Source organism: Oculina patagonica, chromosome 1, assembly GCF_052425735.1.
Source record: "Oculina patagonica isolate OP01 chromosome 1, crgOcupat, whole genome shotgun sequence".
Taxonomy (NCBI): Eukaryota; Metazoa; Cnidaria; class Anthozoa; order Scleractinia; family Oculinidae; genus Oculina; species Oculina patagonica.
The window spans coordinates 39460662-39482253 of record NC_135758.1 but is presented as its reverse complement, the minus strand read 5'-3'; the positions used below and the strand labels follow the sequence as shown (position 1 = coordinate 39482253).

Here is a 21592-nt window from a genome sequence, read left to right as displayed (position 1 = left end):
GATGTTTAGAAGCTTCAATGGATAGTGAGATAATTGTTGTCCTGGCCGGATAAATGAGCACTTCACTGTTAGAATATAAGGCAACATTGACTTTGTTTCTCAGAAACCATCACTGTCTCACGCTGCCAAAGCAGAGCTTTAGTTTATACAATAATTATTGCCTGACTAATCACTAAAACGCAATTTTCTTGGGCCCTTTTTTTTCTTTTAGTTGTAAACAAAGGACTATATACTGTCCACTCCTACAACGCCCCCTACGCACAAGAAAACGGAACTCTTAATTACTGCTGGGAATCACACAATGGTGACCTGATTTTGCAGATTTTTTGTCAAGTCTTTAGAGCCCATATTCCTGGGCTGTACGCGTCAGCCAAGGAAAGGAATATCACAGTTTCATTTGAGTCAGTCTGCTTGCCTGGATACTACATAAAGCAGAAAAACTACCACTTCCTTCTTGAAAAAAGGGATGGATCAGAACTTTTTGGTGAGACCTCTGTATGAGTTTTTATTTTTATTTTGCAATAAGCAACCAACGTAGCAATAAACAATCAACTATTATGAGCATCCGTAGTTTAAAACAGTCCTAAGTCTTGACCACGTTTATAGCTGAGTAACTGAACTCACGCGGTGTTTTACAGATGCAAAATTGCATAAATTCAATGCTTCATTCCCAACGTCAGAAGGTATATTTAACGGACTAGACCTTTCAATTGTCCACCAGGTTGCAAAATTTCCAGCATTTGTACAATTCTTTTAGCAAAATGCGTTGTATATTCCTTTTTTTACAGAAAGCTAAGTTTAGAATCCATGCCCAGAAAACTGTAATTTATTTTACTGCAAATACGTTGGTATACTTACCATACATTTTAGTATGTAGATTATCGTATATTTTATGAGTAGTCTTGCAATTGCGGTTTTTAAATGCGCTTCTCGGCTGGTCAAAATAATAAAAAATGACGAATAATACAGAAAAGGTGCATGGATTTCTCACCCTCAACTCAAAATGTATCTTTTTTCGTTAATAATTCCATTTTTTTTTTAGATAAGGAGACATCTTTCACGGTGTATTCTGTAATGATGTACACTCGTAATCTTCTGCTGCAATCCATGCATAATGATTGGTATATTTGCCAGAGCGAGAAGAAACAACTTCACGGCGCCACTGATATAGTGTTGGATTTTTACGATGGTGATCCCGATGTTCTTGAACGTTGCACATTTTTATTTCATCCAATTGCTCAAAACGAAAATAAGTTCAGAGGCTGCAAATACGTGATAGGACCTGTGCAACATCCCATGATAAGTGGACAACCACTCCCTCATCCTCCTCACTTAGTTCCGCATACACCACCGCCACCACCTGCCTTGCCGTCTTGTATACCTGTATGTCCGGCAGGAACAGGACCCGGAGCACCAGCGAGCGTTGGACCCTCATATCCCGTCATTCCTGCACCACCCGGGATCTCAGAAGCTCCCATTGGACCATGGGTCGCTGCCCCTGCAAGTAGGAGTTTCTTTGTTTCGTTTAGATCTGCAATATGTTTAATTTGTACATGTAATCCTTAAGCCATAGGAAACGTAACTTTACAATATTTACGACTCGTGAACTTGGGTTACCTGAGTGTACTCACTCGTGCAAAAACTTATATAATTCAACATTTATGACGGTTCGACATGACTTGGAGACGGGCTTCAATGTTATGAGATTTAAGCTTTTCATAGTAAGGGAATAAACCTTATTCTAAACTGTATCAAAGCTTTAAGTTCTGGTTGGGATATCTTGCCAATTCACCGTGATACGTTTCTAAATTTGCTTCTCGGATAGTCAGAAAAAATTGCTTTCCATTTTCAAAATAATACTTTTTGTCAGCCTATATTGTTCCTTATGAGCAATATTCGCTCCCTGAAGTCATACTATTTTAATTTATATTCCTAAGTTTGCCTTGTCTAAAAAAATGTTGCTTTTCCTATGCTTTCAAACAAAGTAATCTACAAAGATAGCAAACATTTAAATGTCAGTTGTATTAGCTGTTGTTCGTAAACGCTTGCCTCAAATAAGTTATAGTCGAATTATGACTTTGTCAATATATCATATCATAATTTTGTCCTATAACAAATTAAAGTGCAAAATGCATTTATTTACCATTATAGTTTTTATCATCAATGAAATTGTATTATAGCTGACATTAAATTCAATAAGCTTTAGTATTTTCATCAAAATTTGATAAAATTACTGCTCTTTTACAGAGATGTGCGTCGCGTTAAACTTCCATAACAACGTTGGCCATGGATCTCCGTTTAAGCTCTATTCTTCTCTCAAGCATGAGGGATATCTTGTCACTGGATCTGGCTTTAAACTCAAACTAATGATAGACAGACCTGAACTGCATAGCCACGTGACATTCTATGCCGAGGATCGCTATGGAAAACACAAAATGCTCTTAAATAAAGCGCCGAGCATTTCAGTGGCGGCAATTGCTGGCTGTCCTGAATTTTTGGACGTCTTTGTGACGAAAGGGCAAGGTATAATAATCAAGTTTACAGACATTCATATAAGTGATTGATTAATGTGTTTCAAGAGCAAAAATAGGTCTAAGATATTAACCTCTTCAACTTGCATATATTAAACATATTGTAAGTACTTTATGGGGGGGGAGGGGGCCTAAAAGATGCGTCCTTGGGGAAGCCCAGGGGAGGCAGTAATAGCTGTGAAAGTCTCAGATGGCAGGTGTCGAAGATATATAAAAGTTGAAGAAAATTTCGTGGCATGCACACGGTGCAGCTTACAGTTTGCTTTTTACAACTAATGCTATCAATGTGACAACTCTTTTATTCTTCTCTCACTAGACCTCGTTCCAGCTGTACCGCCTGTGCCACCTCTTTATTATCCTAACCACCATCATCCGCCTGCTGCACCGTATAAACCCACTCCTCCGCCAGCTGCAGCACCACCACTTCCTGCTCCATCACCAGTTAGTCCCGCATCTCCTCCTGCAGCTCCGAACCCTCCGGCTCCAGGGATAACGACACCTCAGGGAGGTACGTATCAAGTGTACATGTGCATGGCTTAATTTATGCATTTAACACCTTTCATGACCGTTTTCCGTTTGTTTCACTAGGCCCCGCACCAGGAGTTGCTAGTGCACCCCTTCCTCCGCCTCCAGCTCCGTCACTACCACCAGCTGCGCCTTCTCATCCGTCACCTGCACCTGCCACACCTCCCCTCGCACACCCGTATTATCCAGAACCTCCGCCTCCAGCATATCCTCCGGCTGAAGTAATAACGACATCCCTGGAAAGTACGTCAATTGCTGTTTTTTGAGTATTGTATACATTCATTACATACATTCACATCTATGGCATAGTTAAAGCTCTTTAATTTGCGTCCATTTTGTAAAATTCACTCTCTTCAATAACCAGAAACGAAACCAAGAGCAAAAAAGTTTTTATTTCACTCGCAATATCACAAACAAAAAAATTCTGCTTGCACCACAACAAAGCCTTTTGTTGATCAAGTTTGCAGAAAGATAAAAGGCTCTAGACTCCGGTCGAAACAACCGCAGGCTTCAAGCGATCTAAGGCGGCAGAAACAGAGATGTAGCCTGTGCATTTCTACAAGTCTCTAAGGAATGCGAATCGAAAATGTTGCTTCAAAGTAATACTTTTGGGCTCCAGGCTTCCAGAAATTCCCTCTCCACTTCCTCTTCGGAAGTCTGCTGGATTTCAGAATGTATATGATTGTTTATCATTTTAACTCGTTCTTTGCTTTATCGTTTATTTAAACAGAAGAACCTCCTACAGTTCATTATCACTACCACTATGATGGTCACCAAGCACCAGCAACAAATGCCGGTGAGATTTATAGATTTTAGTGCCTAAAAACTTGAGTAAATGCGCGAAAAGGGTAAAAATACTGAATTCTAAAGTACATCAATTATAGCAGAACTAAAGCTAAAATCACAAATTTTACACAAACAATGATCGGCGTTTTTTTTCTTTCTATCATGATTTATGATCATCTAACCGATAACAACGGATGTAGTGTCCTTTTAACGTTTGCTTATCGTTGTCAAGACTTACTATGCCCCCACTCTTTCGTAGCTACCTCGATGAGCGGGCACTGTCGTCTAATAGGACGCCCTAAAGGCATTTTATCGCCTGATAGTGATCGCGCAAGATTCAGTTTCGGCCAATTTGTAAAGGAAATTTAGTGGTGGATCGTAACTATTAATAGAATACCCTCGCAACACACGCACGGGTTTGGGTGTATTGTTGCAGAACAGTATTAAACAAAACCATTTATCGATAATATAGGATTATTGTTTACCCTCTTTACTCAAAGCTTGCATGATGAGTATCTGATTTCTCAACCTGAACCCAATTTCTGTCCCTTTTTTCAGCCTGTCCAAGCATGTGCACAGAGAGTGAAGAGTGTTACTCGACTTGTCCATCAAACTGCTGTAAACGACAATTCAATGAAGGAGAAGGGAATGACGTCATCATGGTGGACTAAGGAGTGACGATAATAATTGTCTCTAATTAAATGTCTAAACGTCTCATGTAGCTGTAATTTGATGTCTCTAATTAAGTCCACAAGTCCCAAGTAAGAAAAAGAGACAAAGAATACACTGAAGGAGAAAACAAAAATCTGTCATTTTCACACTTGTCCATGGGTTGCTACTCAGCCATTTTCTTCGATTGACAATCCCAAGCTGATTTCAACGCATTTTCCGAAAAAAAATGACAGGTGGGATAATCAAGGATTTTTCAATAGAATAAACTCTTGAACTAAGATTTTCATGCTGAATCAACGACACAAAGGACGATATAGGCAGACAGTGTCAAGGCAATTGAAAGCTTGGTGATCAGTGTATATAGTTTTTTGCTATCGCGAAGGGTTGTCGCTTGAGATATCCGACGCTATTTAACGGTTTCTGTAGAGACCTATTTCACTAATATAATTTCACGTCAAATAAACAATTTTTAAGATGTAGTAGCTTAACACACAAAAGGTAATATGTGATCTTGGTGAAGACCCCAAAAAAGCGCCCTCCACTCGCAAAAGTTTGAGACTGAATTTCGTAAGTGCATTTCTAGACTTTCAAATTTTCCCAACTGGTTTTTCAACCTAAACCCTACATGCGCGCCATATTCGTGGTTTCTCTCATTGTGGAAGGAAGTATACGATTTTGTTTCACCTTCCTTAAGTCTGCAACAAATAAATTGGGGGTTTTATTTCTGAGAGATCAACCCAGGAATGAAACATTTAAGAGATGCTCAACGGGTGACTTTTATTGTACATATTTACAAACCTTCATGGATTTGATCGTTATTGTTAACCTCACAGCAGTAGCAAGCGTATAGTTTAAACTGAGTCCCACACTTTGACAATGGGTGTGTTACCGGTAAAACATAGTTATAGCAAAATACTATTTCTTGTTATTTGTTTCTTTAGTAGCTCAAGCCATAGTAAGACGTTTTTTTGCAGGATGTAACTCTCACAAGCTTCGCCTAGTGCCGAGTCTAGTGCTCGCAGTTCCTGTTTAGGGAATCCATAACCCAAGCTTTACCAATCGGCAATTTTGGCCAGTGGAGATACGCTGTGACTTTTAACACCTAAAAAATACTATGTGAATCACCAGGTTAAAAAAAAACAACTGTTTTTCTAACCAGAACATCTATAGAGATGCCATTGGACAAATTATGGGACCATGACTACATATACGCAAAATGTTTTACACAAACCGTTTCTTCCCCCAAAACATTCAATTTATAAATATGATCCCAGCTTTGCATAATATTTAACGATGCCTGCAAAACATCATTGAAACATCTAAACCAATGCCTGTTAAGTGAAGAGTTTCTTGATCTTTCACGATAACGGACACCACTTTGACCAGCCTGACGAAAATTGTCCATGGCTTTCTTTCTTTTGACTGTTAAGCTTGTGGAGATCTTGAGTTTTGTTGTGTTGAATGTGAAGGATCTTTGCAGCACGACTGCAGGACAGGTTACACCGTTGCTTTCTTATTTTTCGATTTGATCCTGGTTTCTGCACTTTCTAACGCTGAGACACGGTTGCGTTTGACTGCTTCGTCCTCTTCATCGTCGTCAAAGTATTCGTCGACGTCGCGCTTACAGCAGCGTTCTGGACATGTAGGGAGGCACGGTACCGCTTCGGAGCAGATGCTTGGACATGCTACAAAAATAAATATACAGTTATGCGTAAGCTTCCATTGAACCAGACAGAAGATTTGGGCGCACAGCTCTTTTTTAAACTCTTTTTGTCTCATTTGAATGTTGTTGTAAATGTTGTCGTGTGGAAACAGAGCCTGGTAAATGGCTGAACCCATGAAATAACAGGGAGATCCGGAGAGGGGATAAATATATACTTTTAACCCGTCTCAACTAGTTTTATCCAGGATTGTCGATTTAATCCATAATTTAGATAGGTGCGAAGGTGGAAATATTTTACACCTTGCATTTTACCTTTTGGATGAAAAGCTATTAATATATGTTGCTTTATACACGAATTAGTCTTACATTTAATAGTAAAAAAGATTGAAAAAACGTCCATACGTTTACAATGTTAATGAGAACCTCAAAAGGAGAAAAGCAAATGTGTAAGTTAAAGTACTTCTTTTACCATCATCAGAAGCGGGTGTCTTGGGCTGATAATAATGATAATGATAGTGAAGGGATCCATTTTCTGTAAACAACAAAAAAAGAAAAGTGTCAAACAGTATATTGTCAACAGCACAGCTAGCTGCATGTGTTTACAATGCATTTCCTGATTCAAGAATCACGAGAACTATGAAACAAGGCACTAAGTGGGGAAAATGATATTAACTACTCAAGAACTTTTTTTATAAATAAAATGAAGTCTGGCAACTCAAACAAAACTAATAAAAATTAATTTAAAAATAAGTATATCTGTTAACATAAATTCAAATATCGATACCACAAAACGGTAATAATTCATTTCCTATACATTTGACTACAATTTTCATTTGATAATACCTAAGCAAATTATTGAGCTAGCTAGTGACAAAATATTCCCTCGAGCTCTTATATGATGTTCCACATAAAGCACAGAAATGGAAGAGATTTTTTGAAATTGTTTTATTCTTGGAGCATACATGATTTGACACAATAATTCGGGAATAATAAAGTGCCTTGCCCTTGCATTTCTTACCTTTCTGCGGGGATGGCGATCCTGGAACGGCAGACAGAGGAGCTGGACCTGGTACGGGTGGTGGAGAAAATGATGGAGGACTCGCGGGTGGGGCATGGAATGGAGATGGTGCAGGAGGTGCTGCTGGCGGAGATAAGCCAGGAGATGAACCAGCAGGAGTAGAGGGTGGTGAGGCAGCAGGAGGTAAGGGCACTGCTGCTGGTGGTGCATATTGAGGGGGGAGAGGAGACAGTGGTCTGGGAGGTGCGGGAGGAGGTATGCCGACTGGCGGAGCACGAGAAGAGGCCGGAGAAGGGTTTGATGGAGCAAGATCTGTTAAAAAAGACAAATAAATAACGTTAAGATAATAGTGTCTAACAGTATTAAAGCAGTCGACCAAACGATCTGAAATAGTGCAACTGAGCTAGTTAACCACCTTTATTACCCTTGTAAGTTCCGAAATAATTTTTTACCTTTATTGCGGACACAATATCGAAGACAATTAAATGGAAAGTATTTTAAAACCATATTATATTAAAAGAAACAAAAAAAATCTTCTTAGAATAGAGGAGCTGGTCACCGTACAATAAGTCATTGATTCTCCGATTTACAAATTTGCCTTCAAATCGACAAAAATCTCTGAAAATAGTAAACTTTTCAATAAGGAAGATAAAAATCAAAGCCGTGATACTAAACCAAAAAGGAACAGGAGGACTTAAACCTTAAGTTGTCAGTTGTCAGACACTGAAGGGAACGAACTAAAAATTCCCTCCTGAAGAGATTTTCACCCAATTGAAGGTTAGAAGTCTCACTCGTCACGATTCGAATAAACAGTTCATTGAATATTTCTAAAAGTACCTTGTGACGTTACAGACACACTCCAAAACTGAGGGCAGCCAGGCACCACGTGCTTGAAAATACGCGGTTCTCCATTCAGAAGTAGTTTACTTTTTCCTGCTGGATCTTCGGCATATAATGTAACCTGTCCTTGCAACTCGGGTCGGTCTACGATGAGTTTGAGTTTAAACTCAGATCCAGTGACAAGATATCCCTCATTCTTGAGAGAAGAGTAGAGTTTAAACGGAGATTTAAAGTCATTGATGAAATTCAATGCGACACACATCTCTGAAATAAATAAACAAATAAATAAACAATAAATCTATCTGTTAGTATTAGTAGGCAATAATGACACAAATTGGGTCATTCGCATCGATCTGTTCTTCTTTGTGTCTTCATTTTGAGCTCAAAACCGTAGAAAAATCCTTTTCAGTCAGCATTTCTGTTGAAAAGAAAACGGGAAACCGAGGACTAATTTCAGATTATGACGTCACATTGCCCGCAGGCTTTTCCATATTTGGCCTTGCACTCTTGCAGACAACATTTTATAGCACGGCTGGCGGGATAATTATCATGCAGAAAAATTGCTGAAAAACTCATTTTAAAGAACGTCAATTCCGATAAGAAAGGTTCAAACCGCACACAAACTGAAACTGATCCCTGCACGGAACCAAATAAAGAAACGAAGACTTACGTCCACTTTCAGGCGAACCTGACACCCCAGGCGATGAAGGAATTGTAAGAGCTGAGGTTCCAGCACTTGCACGTCCCACTGGAGTTCCAGCCCCTTGCGCTCCCGCTGGGCATACTGGTATGCACACAGGTAGGGCAGGGGGTGACTGGGGTGTATGTGAAACTAAATGAGGGGGGTGGGGAAGCGGTTGTCCTTCGATTGCAGGATGTTCCACTGGTCCTATAACATTTCTGCAGTTTTTTAACTTGTTCACGTTTGGTTGGAGTGGTTGAACTGAGAAGGAGCACCGTTGAAGAACATCTGGATCGCCGTTGTAAAAGTCGAGAACTACTTCAGGCCCATGCTTGTCTGGCTTTTCAGATTCACAGATACACCAATCTTTGTGCATTGAGCTGAAGAGGAGATTCTGAGTATACCTCATAACCGCGAAGACGTTAAACGAGCTGTCCTTATCTGACAAAAATAACATTAAATTAAAACATCTGAAAAACAGTTCTAAATAAGAATTTCTGAGAGCTGGCCAACTGGCCCCTTAATAGAAGTGTTCTAAACTTTAAAGTGTAATGTGACGAACATTGAACTAGAAGGCAATTTATCACAAGATGTACATCTTAAATGATAAATAAAAAAGTTCCGGCATATTGTTTTCGTACGGCAAGCGTATTTGTTGCACGTTTTGCCATCACAGTCAAGATGAAAGGAGAAAACAATTGTGTTTGTCTGTGATTTAGGGCCGCGTAGCTTAATTGCAAAAAACTGGACATGCTATGCTTTGGCCTATACAGTCGAATAAACAAGTACATTTTGACGACGAACTACTGTCTCTAAGACCAGCCTGAGTCTTTTTCTGAGGCGTTCCAGTTACAGGAGTATTCTCAAGTTTTCGCAGTGCTCTCATTGGAAAATAGAAACCGGGAACTTTACAGCCGTTTCAACTTATTAGAAGGTTTGCCAAAACTCGGCAATTTAAAGGGAAAGGATGGGGAATAATAATAATAATACAATAAATGATTTTTAACGAGGAAGCTTTGCTTCACATAGAGTGGTTGCATGAGCAACGAAAGATTTCTTCAAAGCCATCTCAAAGACGAAACGCTCTATTGCGCGAATCAAAGAACAAGAAAAGAGCAAACATAACTTGAACAAATACAAGACTGCACATCTACACAATCAATAAATTTCGTATCTTACCGAAAAGCTCCGTCCCATCTCTCTTTTGTAGGTGAAAGTGATAGTTCTTCTGTCTTATGAAATGTCCAGGTAGGCACGCAGACTCAAAGGAGACAGTGTAGTTCTTTGTGACTTTTCCATACAGTGCTGGTACACGAGCAATGAACACGTGACAGAATTGTCTCATGTGTAATCGGCCATTTACTGATCGCAGGCAGAAATTTAGCGTGATGTCCTCCTGTGCGTATGGTATGTGCCATGAATGAATTAGGTACATTGCGTTTGCTACAACTAAGAAGAATGAGACACTGCTATATTAATCCAAAAACCTGATAAGGACAGATAAGGACTTATGTGGAATAAATGGAAGAGTCTGAAATTTAAATGTTTCAATTTCTCACTCCTCTTCACTTGCTTACTCGCATACCCTTATGCTCCGTACAAAGCTAACTGTGTTTTATTGATAAATTCGCGAGTCTGATTGGATCAGTCTCCGCTGTTCTCTTTTCGCCGATTGATCGCGCGCTCGTTGCACTTAAAAGAGAATAGCATTTGCAATTTTTGGCATAAAAATCTTTAACATTGGAGGTTTTAAACTGCAATTTTTTAAAGTGTTTAGTGAAAAAAAACCTTGGCTGCGCCTAATTAACATCATTCGATGGTTGGTTATTGGTAAGGTCGCAATCTGATTGACACATATACAGACAGCTACCACTTTTAATTGGTAGATACCCTTTCGTGTAAACTGCATTCATGGCCGGAGAGAATTAAACAAAACCGTCAAGAAATCTGTTTCATAGATATTCTTCGTTGTCAAAAAACAGCCACTGGTTTATGCTAAAAAAATATTTGCAATGCTCGATTTCGGTTTTTGTTGAATTCGATGGGTGATTCGGAGCTCTTCATTTATTGCTGACTAGAAAACGATTAAAAGTTCGAACTCGTAGTCTAATTTGTAAGTGAAACCGTGTAAGGTGTGCAAAAAATAAACGAAAACCGCAAGGAAATGACAAAACTATTAGCATAATCTCGGTGAAGAGGATCTATTGTGAAGGGTACTTAATGAATCCGCTATTAGCTTACTCGCGCTTGCAGCTCCCCCAGCCCAAACCATCTTCCTAGCAACTGCCTGTGGGTCTTCCCCTTGTCTTGGAATAATAGTCAATCGTCTGGTAGGAGAAGTATTGTCTTCCTCTCCTCCTCCGCCGGCGCCACCTATTCCGGCACCTCCACCAACGCCGCCGCTGCTTGTTGATCCGGCAGCTGATGTTATTTGGGAGCTTCCTCCAGCTCCAGCGGTTGAGACGGAAGCACCGCTTGCCACTCCTCCAGAACTGACACCACCAGTTGTCCCTCCCACTGCACTTCCACCTGTACCAGCTCCAACCATCGTGCCTCCATTAGTAGTTCCACCTCCCCCAGTACTTCCGGCTCCGGCTCCTTCGGCTCCTTCGGCTCCTCCGGCTCCTCCGCCTCCCCCAGCCCCTCCTATTCCGGAAGTCCCAGAAGCCCCAGCAGTCCCACCAGTTCCCGAAGTCCCGGCTGTCCCCGCAGTCCCAGCGGTACCCGCCGTCCCGGCAGTTTCAACAGCACCAATGGCAGCAGCAGCAGCAGCAGCTCCAGCAGCTCCAGAGGCCGCAGAAGCGCCACCAGCTCCAGCTCCTCCACCCAATCCAGGACCAGTTACAGAGATCACGCTTCCATTCTTTAGATTAATCTTAAATTTGTGTATCAGGTCACCATGAAGATTGTTGAATGCATCTTCCAGCGTTTTTGTTGTCATCTTTATCGCAGCGTTTAGGCCTGCATTAGCTCCCGCTGATGCTCCAGCCTCCATTCCTGCCAAGGCACCAGCCTTTGCTCCCGCTTTGGCTCCACTTTTCTGTGCCCACTTTGCTCCAAACGATAAACCAGCTCTTGCACCTGCATGTGCTGCTACTTTAAGCAAAATGGCCTGGTAAGTGGCATTCTTCTCTGAAATTGAACGGAAAAGATGTGAGCTTCAACAGTTATTGCGCCTCTTCCATAATCCCTTTTACGTAATTACACCTAGTCTCCAATATCCTCCAAAATTTTCTGATATCAATGTTTTGACTAAGTATGTGTTACAAACACATAAAAATCGGAGCAGCATCAATTTTTCTTCTGTTGCTCCAATTTCTGTTCAGTTGTGTTTACGATGTTTTGCAGTCCCTTCTGTTGGTTCAGTTGAAATTGTGGTTCTCTAAATTCCATTCTGTCGGTTCAATTCAAGTTGTCATGTCGAGAAAAGAATTTAATAAGAAGTAATAGAATATACACCATCTACATGACAGAATTCGAAACAGGATTTTGGCGGGAATTTGGTCTTATAGGGTAAAGGATATGGGAATAAAGTGCCTCTCTAGAGTCCACCACACTGCGTCCACTACCTCGGGTAGCAGGGATGGCCCAGTGGCCCGTGGCAATGTGGGTTGAGTATGTTGTTGGTTCTCAGCCTTTCTCAGAGGGTTTTTCTCCACTTTCTTCGGTTTTCCTCCCTCCACAAAACCACTTACTCACTCAATCCTCTTCGTGCCCTTGGGCACATAAGTCCAACGCTTCTAAATAAGGTGAGATCAACTCAGACCTACCTGGAGGAGTAGGTCACCAACTCAGACTTACCTGGAGGAGTAGGCAATGTTGTCCATAGGAACTTGGATGGTATCACTTTGTAGAATGTCCCGTCTGGTGTCTGTACTGCAGCTTCCAGGTGATCATTTTGATGATCGTCTTTAAATACAGCCTCCATGTAGTAATACTTGCCTTTCTTTAAATAGATCGGCAGAGATTTTTGAGTAGTATACCTATAATATACATAGACTATATAAACAAATACATCATTAATTGGCTTTTTATTGATCAATTAACCAATCCGTTATAAAGTCAAGCGAACTACTAACAAAACTGTAAATAAAGGGGTAAGCATCAAAGGGCACACTACTGTCCAAATAGTGCCGAACATAGAATTTCAAACTTTTATTTTTTTTTATTTAAGTCTGCTATGAAGTAAAACACAATTTTACTACATAACTTCTTACGTAGAAAGATTTGTAAACGGCGAGGAAACCTAATACATGTACCCACTTGGCTTATTACTATCACCCTCGCTGAAAAACAGGGCGAATAATTACCAGGTTGAAGGATACATAAGGTAACATGTTGACAAGAAGATCTACATTCGCAGGATTTCGGATAATCAGATAATTTGAAAAATGATATAACTCGACTGACCGTAAACGCTCTGATTGTCTGACTAAGAAATGGAACAATAAATCTATTGATGGCCTAGCCACCACGAGTCCTCGAGTAGCACAGTGCTAGAGTCCGAAGTACGAATCGGAAAGTCTCAGGTTCGACCCTGTTGGGAGCACTCGGAATTTCATTTTCCGAGCCTGCGTTGTAACACTTACTGGGAAATACCAGGAGGGTTTGGAAGTGTAAACAACGAAGGCAGCTTAGTGGTATGTTGTCCTTCCTTTTTACAAAAGATATTCCCGGTCAGTGAATGCCTTTTTCACATAAAAGTTGGAAAACTACAAGTGAGTTACAGTTTGGTTGCAACTTCATATAAAGTTATGGTAAATATACTAGAGACGAGTTACCCGTCTGGACGAGCTTCGGCAAAAAGTTTGTTACGTGTCTGGTTATGCGTCTCTAATATAAAAACGGGCACAAGACGAGTTACCCGTCTAGACGAGCTACTTTTCGAAATGCATCTTGAAAGACGCATTACGAAAGGAAGCCCGTCTAGACGGGTAACTCGTCTTGTGCCAGTTTTTATACTAGAGACGCATAACCAGACAAGTGACAAAAATTTTGTCGAAGCTCGTCTAGACGGGTAATTCGTCTCTAGTATAAAAACGGCCAATTCGTCCTTTGGTCTTAGACTTTTATCTGTAAAAATAATATAGTTCACGTGACATTTTTCTCGCGAGGAGGATTGTAGTGGAGCGAAATTTGGCACACATTCATTTTTCAAGTTTGAATTAGAAGCTTCTGAGGCGTTAGGTGGCGTGCCATACCTAACAACAAGTCGTTCGAGCGTTTCCAGCCGTTTGCGCTTGGAATTTTCGTTCCTCTTTTCGAAGAATTATTTATAAATTGAAAGGCTAATTTTTCAATAAAATTTCATTTTTGATGATTTATAACTTTTGAACGAATTCAAGGGCACACATCGTAAACTTAGCAAGGTAGATACCATACCTGTCATACTCATATGGATAAGTGGCAAATCCTCCATCCACGCCACTTATTTGCGTCTTGGTGTCAGGTTTCTCATTTGTGCTGATATACAGTTCGCTACCAGCATCGGATGCTAAAATGAATGTTTTTGAATACAATTATTTTCGAGTATAAATTGGACAAAAATATGAACCAAAATTATTTACATCTCATTGCAAACTTCTGTGTTACTGTTTCAAATATATTATTAAAAGAAATCATTTCTATCAACACCAAACAACGACAAAATTGTTGTTAGTAGGATTAAAATGTAAATCGATTTTTGTCCAACTAAAATTAATATTACTTGATTTTCTATTGAATTTTGTCTTAATTGTTTCTTCAGGGCAACCTGGCAAGAAAACTTCAAATTTGAACCTCGATCTAAAGAACAAAATAAAAGACCTCAGTTCTTCACTGTTTTTTTACTTCTACATGTTAACGTGTAACTCCTTACAAAGAAAGAAGTAATGGTTTCCGGTCTGAAATGGAACAAAATACGTCCTCAAGCGGCTACCAAAGAAGTCTGCCCACTTGGACGGTTGCTCAAACGTTGGAACGCACAATGAAAGACTTGGTAGGTTTGGATATCGCGGATCCGCCAACAGAAACTTGACTCGTTTGTAATCTATTCTGTCCCATCTTTCCAAGTACACGCCGTGGGTCACTATAAAACGAAGATAAATATCGTGAATTAGAGAGGCTGGCATGCTATTCACTGAAATAAAGATAAAACAATCAATGATGCAAATATTATAAGTAAAAAGGTTGGGAAATAACACTGTTGGGAACTTTTTTCTGATAGAAGGTTTTTTAAACTTAAATCAGTGAGCGTGACCTGAAAGCAGCCTGTTTTAGCGCCATTTTTTCTTTGAAAACTGCATCAAGTAAACAGTTGTCATCTTCGACGTCCTGAACTATAAAGCCTGGTTCTTCTATGATCACCCCCATCGTTTCTATCGCATTGATCGTTGCAAATACTGAGACGATCGTAGGCGATCGAAGCGATTGAAAGCGGTCTGGTGTTCGAAAAGACCTGACCCCCGATCGCTTCCAAACGCTTCGATTGCCTACGATCGTCTCAGTATTTGCAAACGACCGATGCGATAGAAACGATCGGGGCGATCATATGAGAACCAGGCCTGAGACGATCGTAGGCGATCGTCGCGATTGGAAGCGATCGGGGGTTCTCAGTGAGCGAAGGCCTACGAAAAAAAAACAATCATTTTAGTCCTAGATCCAACACAATGGCAGCCTTCAATGAAAGAGCAAAACTGGTGGCGTCCTCATCTTCTCAGTTATGATTGAAGTAGAGCTAGAAGGTTGAAAGTAGAGCTAGAAGGACAGAACACGGGCGATCGAAGCAATCGTGATCGCCTCAATCGCCAGAGACGTTAGCGATCGTCTGTATAATGTTCTCATATCAGTCGTCCCGATCGAAAAACTTTTTAAAGTGACAGAGGCGATATGAACGATCGGAGTGGTTATATGAGAACCAGCCTGAAAGAGACCAGACCAAAGTTGACTTGAATGATAATGGATTGTTGTAACACATAACAATTCTACTTCCCGGGGGGGGGGGGGGTACTCCATATACTGCCTATACGGGGAGGCTCCGCCCGAAAGGGGTACCTTTTTCAGGCTTCAGGTATATAAAAGGGTAGGGATTTCACAAGTTTAGGTATATAAGGGTAGGGAAATCTGTCATTAAAATATTTAAAAGGGGCTTTAAATTAATTATTTTAAACAGACGCAACTTATGGCTGTATCGTCTTAATTTATTAAGCGCTACATAAAAATGTCAAGAAAACGTCCTGTTTTAAGGAGGCTCGATGTAGTTTTTTTACCCGAAGGGTGGTTGTTTTGAAAATTAAAATTATCTAGGAAGCCAATGTCCGATATTTGCCAAAATACACCATAATGATCAAATATGACCAAATTTTAATTTTTTACTCGAGACTTTGTCACAAAGGTTACCATAGCAACGATTGACGTTTTCTTTTGTTCTCAAACAAGCTTGATTTTCTCGAAATCTAGACTGACTCTTGGTATTCATTTTTTGATATGTTCAAGTATAGTAGATTGACTACCTGTACACAAAATTTTAGAAAAATCTGTAAGAGCGTTTTAGAGTAAATCAAGAATGAAGTTTTTGGTATTGGTATTGTATTGTATTTTGTATCCGATTGTAGGAATACAATCGGCAGTCAAAATATTTTAACAAATTAAATCAAAAAGTCTTTCGCTTTTAGTTAATGGTCTTTGATGGTGTAAGTATTTATATTTCAGTGAGAGTAACTGTGCTCAAATAATACGAAACAATTTTAAAGCGCCTATTTTATATTAAAATGGTGTTTTTCTGAAAATTTTATTCTTGATTTACTTGAAAACGCTCTTACAAATTTTTCTAAAATTTCGTCAACAGTTAGTCAATCTACTGAACTTTAACATGTTAAAAAATAAACACCAAGAGTCAGTCTAGATTTCGAGAAAATCAAGCTTGTTTGAGAACAAAAGAAAACGTCAATCGTTGCTATGGTAACCTTTGTGACTAAGTGACGGGAAATAAATTAAAATTTGGTCATATTTGATCATTATGGTGTATTTTGGCAAATATCGGACATTGGCTTCCTAGATAATTTTAATTTTCAAAACAACCACCCTTCGGGTAAAAAAACTACATCGAGCCTCCTTAAGTATATTTTGTGTCGTGTAGGTATATGAATAGGGTAACTTTTTTCTATAAAAGGTATACGAAAGGGGTGCTTTTTCTGTCAAAATGGTATATAAAAGGGTAAGGGGTTGGACCTTGGGGCGGAGCCTCCCCGTATAAAACTTCCTTGAGTGCCCCCCCCCCCCCCGGGTTCTACTTACTGTTACAAGGTGGTTCCGTACTGCCAAATGCTCGCCGCTTCCTAATCAATTCATGTTTACCGTCTGCTACTGAAAATAATAGAATTTTTAGTAATATCACAAATTATTTGTAACAATTAAAGCTAATAACCGTGAATCCAGCCTTTTTATCCATAACAAATTCCATTCCTCTCAAGGCCAGAACGAAAACTGTATTGCGCCAGCGGACAACCCTGTACGCATCACCTTGCCAATCAAAGATCAAAAATCAGCCAACTACGTACGCAGAGAGCTACGTATTCTAGGAAAGAAAATAGATCGATATTGTAATACAACCAGTCTTCACAAGCAAGAAAATCTCAGAAGATTTGAAGTTCACGGAAATAAAGCCCGCTCTAGCAAAATCAACAAAGTGTAGTACAGTGTGTATATGAATTTAAATGTAATTCGTGCGATGCGAATTATATTGGCTACACTAGCCGCCACCTCCACCTGCGCATTAAGGAGCACAGATACTCCGTGATTGGTAAACACCTTCAAAAACAACACAATCAAAAGCCGATCGACCTTCACAGCCAATTTGCCATCCTAAAGAAATGCCGCGGAAAGTTTGAGTGCCTAATTTACGAGATGCTCCCAATTAGGAAAAGAAACCATCCCTGAACACTCAAAAGGACTCCATTCCAGCGAAACTGTTTACAGTCAACTCTCTCTTAACGGACACCTCTATAAGACGGACACCTTTATAAGACGGGAACCTGGTGATGGTCCCTGGCGTTTTTCAGTCATTTTATTGTAACCAAACTCCCTATAAAACGGACACCTCTCTAAGACGGACAACGGACACTTTGAAATCATTAACGGACATGTACACATGAGAAGTTTTTTTTATCCAATTTTATTTGTGAAAATACTTCCAAACTTCGTATCGACCTAAAGCAAAGTTAGTCGGCGCCCTAAGAATACCTGTATACCAAGCTTACTGACCACAAACAATGACGCTTTAACGGATTACTTTTCTGCTTACGTGTATATGAACACTAAAGGGGACATTTTCTACTTACAGTATTACAGCTTGTAGAAGCTCTCAATTTTTGCTTTATCAGACAAATACGGTCCTTTTATTATTTAAGTCTTGTTGCAGTTAGCAAAGGTTTGTTACATTGTGCAACTGTTTCGCTTCATTATCTCAGAATAACTGGTGTCATGTTACCTCGACTCTCTACAGAGCGGACACCTCTCTAAGACGGACAGCTACGGCCGGTCCCGAACGTGTCCGTCTTAGAGAGAGTTGACTGTACTTAGTTATGCACATTTTTCTGTTTTCCACGCCTCATTTATTGTAATTTAGTTTTACACTTTCTTTTCTATAAATATCGTTCTCTACTTTGTAAAATTTGCATTTGATAATGGTGACATGTCGTCGCCGAAACGTCATGTTTTTATAACTATATATTTATTCTGAAAATATGGAGGCGTAAATTAAAGACGAAGTATAGTTTTTGTCTTCTTCTGTATCTCAAAAACCAATTTTGTGTTGATTGGGCAAATTAAAAATATAAGCGAAAGCCTTAGTAAACTTGACAGTGGTGAAATATATGTTGAATCAGAAGGCACCTCGGCGATTAGACTACAAGCAGTTCCTCTTTATCTTAGTCCGTCGAGCGTGCGTGAGCAAAAAAAAAAAAAAAGAGCCAAGTGGAAAAATGGCTGCAGGAGCTCTGCGGGCGAGACGCGCGCTTTATTCGCGCCCGCCGATTTTCCACAGCCATTTTTCACTTGAAAAAAAAGAAAGGGGAGAGTAGTTACAGGCCTTAAAGGAGTGTGAGAAAGGAGTGGAATAGAACTAGAAATGCGAATCCCGTAACTTATTATGAAAATTAGTCTGATGATGAGGAGTAGCTAAGTGTTTTACGTACAACTGAGTCAATGAACTGAGTGGTTTTGACTGATATCTGGCACCAATGTTTTTATTTCAAAAGAGAATTATTGGAAATATGAAAACATTGTTAGTGTTTGTCAAGTGATCGATGAAATGGCAACAAAGCGTCCAAATTGAGGAATGATTTGTTTGTTCCACACTAAAATATATAAAACATGGTAGAATAAACCCATTCTTCCAAATTTTCATTGTGATCACAGGCATAACTAATTATATCATTTACATTACAACAATGGCTTCACGGGATACTTTTCCAATAAAATTAACTAGGAAAATCTTGCACTTTCTTGTAGTACTCTGCATCGTAATGTTTAGAAACTTGCTTTGAGCTAAAGCATGAACAGTATACATTTGCCTTTATATTTTTATATTTTCTAACATTACTGTGTATTAATCTTGCTGATCAAATATCAAATGGGGAAGCACGTGATTATTTCTCCCTGCCGTTTCAAAAGTAACGGTTGAAAGGAAAAGTCTGTGCATGACAAAGAATCTGACGGTCTGTCAGACCTTATAGATCCCAAATGAACAACCGAAGTTACTTATTCGTTTTATTTAACACCTAACATAGACATAAAGGTTGGTGTAATATCACTTAGGTGACACCAAACACGCCTACCCACCTGTTAGATCTTTTGTTTCGCTATCTTGTTTACCACCTTTCGAAATTGACACCATAAACAAAGCGTATAGTTTACAATAAACAATAATTGCTGAATACTGCATCCCAAGTGCAAATTGAAAACCGAGAAATCGCAACGAAAGAAAAACACTTCTCACAGATTCATTCTTCTCGAATAGAACAGAGGGCCACCTGCAAGAGGAAGCGATGAATAAAGGTCGTTAACAGGTCACGTAACTATGGAACTATTTTTTTTTTGCTTGAGAAATTGAGTGCTTTCTGGTTAAGACATGTTACTGAAAATTCTAAGAAAATTCGCAGCACTTTAACCACATCTTTGAATCTTCACGTGAACCTTTTAAACCACTAAAGGATATGTGGCCATTTATACACTCTGATCTTTTGTGGCTGGTGAAGACTACTAAGTTCTAAGGTGGTGGCAAACGGGGACACATTGTTGCTAACACATTATTGCTCGTGATGTTTCTTGAGTGAGCAAACCGCGTAACATTTATTGCGGACACAAAATGCTTCTGAAAAAAAATAACACAGAAACGTTTGTTTGTGTCTCGGGCACAAATTTTGCAGAGACAAGATAAGCAAGGCTGACACTACGTAGAAATGAAAAAACCTTAACGGGAAAACGACATGATAGAGTCCAAACTGAAAGTCAAAAATCCAGAGTTTGCATTTTTGACTTTCAGTTTGGACTCTATCATGTCGTTGTCCCGTTAAGGTTTTGTCATTTCTACGTAGTGTCAACCTTGCTTATCTTGTCTCTGTATTTTTATTTTTGGCTGATTAGAGCTGTCGCCAGCTCCTACGTACACTAGCAGCATTTTCGTCCGCGGTCCCTTGCTTTCTATTGTCACAAATTTTGCGTCCGCAACATTGAAATGTTGCGCGCGGGTGCAAAAAGAGAAACCTTTGTGTCCGCATCAATGTGTCCTCGTTTGGTAGGGCCCTTTAAATTGACAAAAATTGGAAGAACTAAATACAAATGAGTTTGGAACAGCGTGAAAATTTGGATAGAATTGATTTCTGGTTTTGTTGAATCTTTGCTGAAAAGGGAGTTTTGTAATCGTATTTTTCATATTAAAGGAACCCAAGATTTATTTTGTTGATACAATTTGTACAACGAATGAAAGGTGCCTCTATTGTCAACACAGGCTCGAAATAATATTTCCCATTAATACAATGGGCTGCTATTTGTTTATTCAAACGTTATTGTGATAAATTTTTGTTGTTTCAAGACATAATCTCCAGTTGACGATTTTTTTAATTCTCGTCACCTTTCTGTTGATTGTTTATTTGCGTTGTAAAGAGAAGTTAGCTCCTTATCGCTCTGCGAAATTAAAAAACTTCAGATTTCGTCGTTTGAATATGCGGTTCCAAGATGGCCTTGCGCCTTGCAATTTTTTCATAGAAGAAGACTGAGGACAAGTCAAGACGTAGGTTACGTAATTTACATTCAAACGTTAAAAAAGCAATCTTCATTGAATAGAGGAAAAAACTATTTAAAGGACCTTAGTCAGCCACGCCTTTGTTTTTGTTTACATACGAGATTTTTAGTATTATATTTTACGTACAGAGAGTCTAAACGAACGAGATCACTGTGAAACTCAGTGTTTACGGTTGTTGTTCGAACATAAAGAGGTGAAATCTTATTGCTTTGCTGTAAGTTGTGTTACTGGAAGTATGTTTGAACAACAACCGTAAACAGTTTCACAGTGATCTTGTTTGTTTAGACTCTCTATACGTACGTAGAAGTAGTGAAGCACAGGAGTGTTTCACTACTTCCGCGTAGAGAGAGTTTAAACGAACGAGATCACTGTGAAACTGTTTACGGTTGTTGTTCAAACATACTTCCAGTAGCACAACTTACAGCAATGCAGTAAGATTTCACCTCATTAAGCAATTTTCATAATTTCGATCGCCGGCATCGAAAATGGCGGAGCCACTAGTTATTTTTACAAAGTGGGAGGGCTTAGCGGTATTAGTGCTTATTAGAGAAAGTGGTGGCTGGTTGCTCTGTCTGGGTGGAGACCGGGAAAAAAG

At 39.5% G+C, this 21592-nt stretch overlaps 2 protein-coding genes across 8 annotated transcripts in view; one reads left to right on the top strand and one right to left on the bottom strand.

Annotated features, from left to right (window-relative positions):
* LOC144630189 (uncharacterized) overlaps positions 1–4961 on the top strand; it is a 28677-nt gene extending 23716 nt beyond the window's left edge. For all 5 annotated transcript variants that reach the window (XM_078488499.1, XM_078488524.1, XM_078488533.1 and 2 more), the window contains exons 7-13: positions 212–484; positions 1043–1504; positions 2248–2523; positions 2848–3039; positions 3120–3299; positions 3787–3852; positions 4401–4961. In XM_078488499.1, coding sequence (XP_078344625.1) covers positions 212–484; positions 1043–1504; positions 2248–2523; positions 2848–3039; positions 3120–3299; positions 3787–3852; positions 4401–4513 — 1562 coding nt within the window. In that variant the 3' untranslated portion in view covers positions 4514–4961. The remainder of the gene's footprint in view (positions 1–211; positions 485–1042; positions 1505–2247; positions 2524–2847; positions 3040–3119; positions 3300–3786; positions 3853–4400) is intronic.
* Positions 4962–5288: 327 nt separating this feature from the next.
* Positions 5289–19690, bottom strand: LOC144650596 (uncharacterized). 3 transcript variants are annotated; one of them, XM_078510309.1, is made up of 12 exons: positions 19536–19690; positions 16992–17060; positions 14575–14784; positions 14100–14211; positions 12519–12700; positions 10959–11849; positions 9897–10166; positions 8706–9158; positions 8033–8299; positions 7196–7507; positions 6647–6709; positions 5289–6199 (listed from the first exon to the last, which is right to left on the bottom strand). In XM_078510309.1, exons 1-12 carry the CDS (start codon positions 19636–19638, stop codon positions 6012–6014), a joined length of 3120 nt encoding a protein of 1039 aa, XP_078366435.1. In that variant the 5' UTR covers positions 19639–19690; the 3' UTR covers positions 5289–6011. The 3 variants fall into 3 exon arrangements, with proteins under 3 accessions (XP_078366435.1, XP_078366444.1, XP_078366453.1); XM_078510318.1 differs by having other exon boundaries at positions 16992–17057; XM_078510327.1 differs by having other exon boundaries at positions 16992–17054.
* Positions 19691–21592: the final 1902 nt, after the last annotated feature.

Coding starts and splice junctions, on each gene's coding strand:
- LOC144650596 (XM_078510309.1), bottom strand. CDS start 19,638: ATGCAGTATTCAGCAATTATTGTTTATTGTAAACTATACGCTTTGTTT. Junction 17,061..19,535: donor CGAAACAAAAGATCTAACAG/GTGGGTAGGCGT, acceptor TATTATTTTCAG/TAGCAGACGGTAAACATGAA. Junction 11,850..12,518: donor AACATTGCCTACTCCTCCAG/GTAAGTCTGAGT, acceptor GTTCAATTTCAG/AGAAGAATGCCACTTACCAG.